Source organism: Austrofundulus limnaeus, unplaced genomic scaffold (assembly GCF_001266775.1).
Source record: "Austrofundulus limnaeus strain Quisiro unplaced genomic scaffold, Austrofundulus_limnaeus-1.0 Scaffold33, whole genome shotgun sequence".
Taxonomy (NCBI): Eukaryota; Metazoa; Chordata; class Actinopteri; order Cyprinodontiformes; family Rivulidae; genus Austrofundulus; species Austrofundulus limnaeus.
In genome coordinates this window covers 299,202-306,086 of record NW_013952435.1, presented here as the reverse complement: position 1 = coordinate 306,086, position 6,885 = coordinate 299,202, and the positions used below count along the sequence as shown (strand labels likewise).

The 6,885-nt window shown below is 38.8% G+C and overlaps 1 protein-coding gene across 1 annotated transcript in view; it reads left to right on the top strand.

Moving 5' to 3' along the window:
- The window catches only part of disc1 (DISC1 scaffold protein), a gene marked incomplete at its 5' end in the record, with an annotated part of 55,503 nt that extends 50,297 nt beyond the window's left edge, over positions 1-5,206 (top strand). The window contains 1 exon segment of the mRNA XM_014005907.1: positions 2,894-5,206. Within this exon segment, the coding sequence (XP_013861361.1) occupies positions 2,894-3,087 (194 nt within the window).
- Positions 5,207-6,885: the final 1,679 nt, after the last annotated feature.

Sequence of the window (6,885 nt, the reverse complement as noted above, 5' to 3'; positions counted from 1 at the left end):
CTGTCCTCTCAGCCTCTGTCCTCTCAGTCCTCTGTCCTCTCAGCCTCTGTCCTCTCAGCCCTCTGTCCTCTCAGCCTCTGTCCTCAGCCTCTGTCCTCTCAGTCTCTGTCCTCAGTCTCTGTCCTCTCAGTCCTCTGTCCTCTCAGCAGAGGCTCCTGACGTGGATGTGGTCTGGCAGTTAGAAGTGGACCGAGGCGGGCCCGTTCTCCTTCCACCTCTCTGTTCCCACGTCCTCGCGTGTCTCTCATTACTCACAGCTCGTGCAGCCGGGTTGTGAACTCTTGAGGACGCCGGAGACTCCGGATGATATTGTTGGTTTGCAGAAAGAAAAAAAAAAGAAAAAAAAAAAGAACAGAACAGAAACTGCGCTGGCGACGGCGCTACTGTTGCCATAGCGACGGGAAGATCAAACCAGCAGCCTATAAGGGCCTTAATTGAATCTCTGCTCTCAATAACAAGAGGTTCATGGACAACCGCTGAGAGTGAATATTGAAAATGAAGACAAGGACGGGCAGATTTCTGCCTCCCCTCTGAAGCCAGATTGAAGGGTTTCATATAATCCTGAGTATCTTTTCTTCTTCCTGTTTGGACCACGGCGCCCTGAAGACAATATCTGGTTTATTTGTTATGAATAATTTTGTTGCATGATCGGCAGCAACAGTTTTATGACAAATGAGGAACCTGGACCTTAAATCTGGGAGCTTCTTCGTGAGTTTATTTGTTATTAGACGGCAGCAAGTGAATGGTTAAACATGCACAGAAAGATAATTAACAGCAGAAGTTACAGAGTTAACTTTCTGAAGCTGTGAGTAGCCGCCATCTTGAAACCGAAGCTGGGGGGTAGTCTCAGTCTGAATGGGATTTACCACTGGAGGGGGAGTTCCTGTTTAAATTTACGAATTAGAGCAAGAACATTTCCACTTCCCCGTGCTACTAAAACACACAAAAATCTCCATTTCGCTGCGTTTCCATCAGCTACTTTTACTGTGGCCCAGTTGAACTGGGAAATGGGAATTTCTCACTTACAAGTTGTAAATTGAAACTGGAACACTTCCTTTAGCAGGAATTCCCTGTTGGAAAGTGGGAAAGCTTGGAATTCAAGATGGCAGCTACTCACCACAGCTCAACAGTGAGTTAAACTCTTACTTTACTTGCCGTGGCGTTTTATGTGGCCTGTGAGAACTTCAAAGATGTATTTATGTCTTGAAATACGTTGCTTTAAAGCCAGCATTGAACCATAAACTACATCTCCCATAATGCACCTTGATTATTTCACTCACGAAATATCCCACCACTAGGTGGAGCTGCACAGAGTTCAAAAGTATTAAAATTTGTCAGAGTTGTAAAGTAACTAAGTACAAATTTTTTGGATTCTGTACTTTACTTGAGTAATTATTTTTCAGCCTACTTTTTACTTTTACTTCTTACATATTTAAAAAAAGGCAAGAAGTAGAAAGTTGTTAMKTTTATTTSATTTTTACTTGTTTTCATTTCAGTTTGTTATTGTAAAAAATAAATTCTATCCATATAAACTGAGCCTCCTAGACAGAGTGAATTTAACTGTGGTTGAATGAGAAGTATAAATATATAAAACTCTGATACCGATTTAGTTTGTACACAAACAAATCATGTCACACTCCAGCAGGACATAATTATTAAAATTAATGGATTGTACTTAAGAAGTATTTGTATTTCATGAATTATATTATTACATTTGGCCGCAGTCCTCAGATAGATTTTCATTTTGAGGAAAATACTTGGACAGCCTTGATATATGTATATAAACTGAAACAACTAGTGCATCCTGAATTTAACTTTAATTATTTTAATACAACAGTCATTTCTGCATTGTTTTGGGGAGGTCGCCTCCTAATAAATGTCGCTACAGAAAATCTAACTGCTCATTTTACATCAATACTTTTACTTTTAATACTCAAGTACAAAAATATCAGATACTTTAAGACTTTTACTCAAGTAATATTCCTAAAGGAGACTTTAACTTTTACCAAAGTAGTTTTTTGGTAAGATTCTTGTACTTTTACACAAGTATCTCTTYGTGGTACTTCATACAACACTGAAATTTGTTGTGTAAATTCTCCATTTTGCTATATTTTTGCTGTCTTCCTTTGCTGTGGCCCAGTTGTATCGAGAAATGGGAATTTCCTACTTACAAATCGTAAATTTAAACTGGAACACTTCTTCTAGTGGGAATTCCCTGTTGGAAAGTGGGAAAGTTCAAAATTCAAGATGGCAGCTACTCAACACAGCTCAATAGTGAATACAACTCTCTTAATTTGCTTTTAATAGTATTTCTGTTTTATTTATTTCACATTTATTCAGTCGTACACACAGTAATTTTCAGTGTTTATAAGAGGACCTGTATAAATACTGTTTCTATGCAGGAAATACCAGGTAGAGCTCGGTGTTTTCGAAGCACAGCTTTATGTTGCACCGCAGTCCGACACCGACTCAAGAGTCCAAGCTGACCTTTCTGCAGAATTCATGAGCTCTTTAACGGCTGCTTAATTATAAATAAATACGAGTCGTCGTTCAAACAGTAAAACGAGCCTCTTCTGCTCCTAAATCCTTTGATTTTTCCACTTAAAGCTGAAACCGTTGCTTGATTCAAGTTACTAAGCAGGTTAAACACCCTCCCTCGCCTGTCTCGTTCCATGAATAATTTAGCTGCTCGAACGGGTTCACAGTTCAGATGAGCTCATGAATAGTGAATCAGACGGGGCTGAAGTGGGGATAAGTTGATGATCTGTCTGTAAATCTGTTCGAGTTGATGACTTCATCTCGTTTCGGAGGTCGTTTAGCTGCAACAAGTGTCTCAGATTTTCTTGATGTTTGTGTTTTTATGCTGTTTTTTTTCTCTTAACTCGCTCTGCACAGTCTTTAGAAAAAGAAGTTCAGGAAGTCAAGTCCACTTTACAAGCTATGTTTGCACAACTGAAGGTGGAAGGAGAAGAGCTAAACGACCAGATACAAAACGGAACCGATGATGATGAAGAGGAGGAGGATGAAGAAGAGGAGGAKGAAGAAGAGGAGGAGGACCAGTATTTTAGTGACAGCTGGGACATTTGAGATGCCTGAAGGTTCATGGACAAATATCAGTTTACTGTAACCTCACTCAAACCAGCTGTTCTAAAAGTGACATTTTATCAAAACTAAAAAAACAAAAAGCGTTTTGATACGAATCCCTTCATTTACGGCACTTTGTTGTATAAATTAGCTGCAAAGCTCCGACAGTCTTGCAGCTGTTCCAACCTTTGGACACTTCACGTTAAACACTTTGGATCTTTATGAAGACGAGTCTCGTCCTAATGAGCAGTTAGGTGACATTTTTTATGTCTTTTTTTATTATTCTCTGGTCATTTTGCTGCCATGTTGCAAACCAGCTGAGCTGCAGAACTGTGACATGTAAAGCAGCAGCCTGTAGCTGCAAAGGACACGAAGAGGACAATCTTAATTATTATTATTATTTGTTTGTTTTACGTTGCACTTAAACTATGCTTCGTTTTTTTAATTGATCAGCGAACCAATTTGAGTGTTTGTTCCTCTGATAACTAGTTTGTGGTGCTAAAAATGTGAGCTAACTTGAAACACTTTATCTTCTTTGAATGGAAAATGCAATATTTAAGCCTGGATCTTGTTGGGAAAATGTTGTTTTTTTTTTTGTTTGTTTTTTTACAGCTGGGAGTTGCAAAGGCTCATTTTTATGTCACAGTAATTTTATACATGTTCAAAAATGAGCGAAACCATTTGTTTCTTGTAATAATCAGTCGATGCAGGCGTCTGGAACCCATTTAATTGTTTAGATTTGAGACTTTTGCAGAAAAATAGATCAAATTAGAGCTGATTAGAAACAAAAAACTGATTAATTGGAGACATAATACACTTTGGGGCTGATTTATCAATATCTTAGACAACGAGTGCTAAATAGCTGCGCAAGTAAAAAATAGCTCATGCTAAAAGTGGACGTGTTGCAAACGATTTACTAAGATTGCAGAAATGATAAGAGGCGCATGGTGCAGACTTCCCTGTTGAAATGACCCTTTCCAGCCTTGACCCCCCAAAACAGTTGGTTTTTGTTTGATTTTTATTTATTTTTTACAAACTTTTTTTGTTGCACATTTATCTTGAATTTSGATGCAATAAATTAAAATCAAATGATAAACTGATTTTATACAGTAATTTAAGAACCATGTGAAGTTGTTTGGATTAAATTACCCAGAATTTCCCGTTTTGCATGTAGACAAACATACAGGACAATTTTTTGTATTTATTTTTTTAAACCTTGGTTCACACGGCAAGATTTTAAAAATGTTGGTTGATTTTTCATAACCAGAGATAGCAGTGTGTGGTGTGCAGACAACAGACCAACAGATTCACCAACCTTCAGATGTCAGACAGGAAGTCTCATGAGATCAAACGTGAGTTCAACATGGCCGACGAGGAAGAAGCATTGGTGASAGTTTGTGGACCTTTTAAAAGAAAAGAAAAGTCACCTCTCTTTCTGATTGGCTACATGTGACATTCAACAGACTGCGARCTCGTTTGTCCTCGGGAAACACCTGAGCACGCTGGGACACCGGGCCAAGAGGACCCAATATGCTAAATATCCCCAGTTTGAGACTGGAGCGGTCCTGATGTCCTTCCAACAGGAGCAGAACCAGAAGGGCGGCACTTGGCRCCCCCAAATGATCGACCAGTGGGCTGTGGTTTGTTTGTTTACAAAGTAAATGTACTTAGTTACTATAAACCTCTGTAGTTTTGCTCTTGTTTTATGTAGTATTGATAAATCAGCCCTTTTGAGAATAAACAAAAACATACATTTGCACATATTTAAATATTATTCGTCTCTAAGATAGAGGGAGTTTTTCTCACTGCTGTTTGTTTTAAAGTTTTATAAAACTGTCTGAATTGGTTATTTTATTTTTAGAATAAGTATATTCGCTGGGCGCCATGCGTTTTTTTTATATTTACATTGTATCCTGAGCTCACTATATGATGTTTTATATTTATTCCTAACAGCTTGTCACTAATTACAACGTGCCATGTTCGGTCTGATGTTGTGTCCTGCTGTTTTCTTCTCGTGTTGAATTATTTCTCCTCACGACACATAAAATGTGCAGCCAGGCGAGCGAGGGCAGTGGCATGTAGGAGATATCAATAAAGGTCCTCTGGTGGGGTCTTCAATGCATACATGAGTTTCTTTTGTTATCTCACCTCAGCAGAGGCGGTGTGGCTAATTAGTGGGCGGGGCTTACAGAGGATGGTGTGGAAATATAAAATGGTGTTTTTTTTTGTCTTTATCTGATTCGGCTTTGTGTTGTCTGGGAGCGTGAGGCAGGGCGGGGTTGTTGTTGAGGTATTCTCTGGCACATTTACCATCCAGTGCTCCTGGCTGTAAACACAGCTGAGTGTTCAGCAGCACAATGTCGCACTTCACTGCCAGGCTGTGGAGAGTTCACCTGGCCACAGGTCTCCACATCCATCAGCTTCAGGCAGACGGAGCCAAACACCTCACATGAGTCGGAGCTCGCACCACGCTGCGCTCCACGTGGCTCGGCTCGTAAAAATGACCACAAAGAAAAACCCAGATGGTTTTCAGCAGGCGGATCCAGCTGGGTGAGATGTGTCTTAATATAAAAAGAAGAAGGGTGGAGTCTGTTACATTTCCCTTATAAACCCAATGTTTTAAAAATAGTTTACTATAATTTTACCTCCTAAATGCCATGGGAATATTATCTTTTGTTTTGGTTTAGTATGCGTGTTTTACTAGTATACTGTGCCCCAAATGCATTTTTAAAAAATAAAAATAGAATTAATTTATTGAAAACTTTTGAGAACCCCCAAGAAGATACGGCTATGGGACCCCAGTCTGAGAACCTCTGATCTAGACTATATGCTGTGAATGACTCTCAGCTACTGCCACACCAAACTTGAGCTCAAACCTGTAAAACTGACTGAATTAGAGATATTTTTATGTTGGCTAACCATTTGTGGCGGCCATCTTGAATTGGGTTGACTCCAAACGTCAATCATCTAATGATGTATATTGGGCTAGAGGCGTCACGCTGCAGAAGATTGACCGCTGTGGTACGAGCGCCATATTGGAAGAGGCAGGTTGTCAACTGAACAGTTTATCACTGTAGACTTTCATAAACAATTTTTCATTTATTGCAGACTTGACGACATGTTTTTGTGTGATATATTTACCGACAAACATTTCTATCAAATGAAAAATGGTTGGTTGTCAAGATCAGAGTGAGTTTCATCGATGTGCTAACCCATGCTAACCACATTGAGCTTCACCATCTTGTCCTCGCCCTGAACAATATGGCCGCTCTCGCCAACCAAGAAGTCACGTCGCAGCGCCTCTAGCCAATCCATCTCATTGGGTACATCTAACCATCAGTATCTCTGATATTTTGCTAACAGAGCTGACTCAAAACTAGGTCTGTGTATTGGCAAGAATTTGGCGATACGATACATATCATGACAGAGGGCTCATGATGTGATATATCCCGATATATTGTGATACTATAAGCAAGGCAATATATCGGGATATATCGGGATATATTGCGATACTATAAGCAAGGCAATATATTGCGATATATTGCGATTTTTTGTCCAAAAATTCTATTAAATAAAAACCTCTTACAGGGGAAAAAAAATGAAAAACCAAAATTCATTGTCTCAGAAAATTTAATATCACATAGACATACTTTTGATTCATTTAGCTGTGTTCTGCTTTGTATGTGTTTTATTTTATTTGTTTCATGTTTCATCCATGTTTTTAATTAGACTAAATTTGACAATAGTTTGAAAATATATTTTTTGCAGCTTTTAGTTTTTAATATTAATTTACAATAAGGT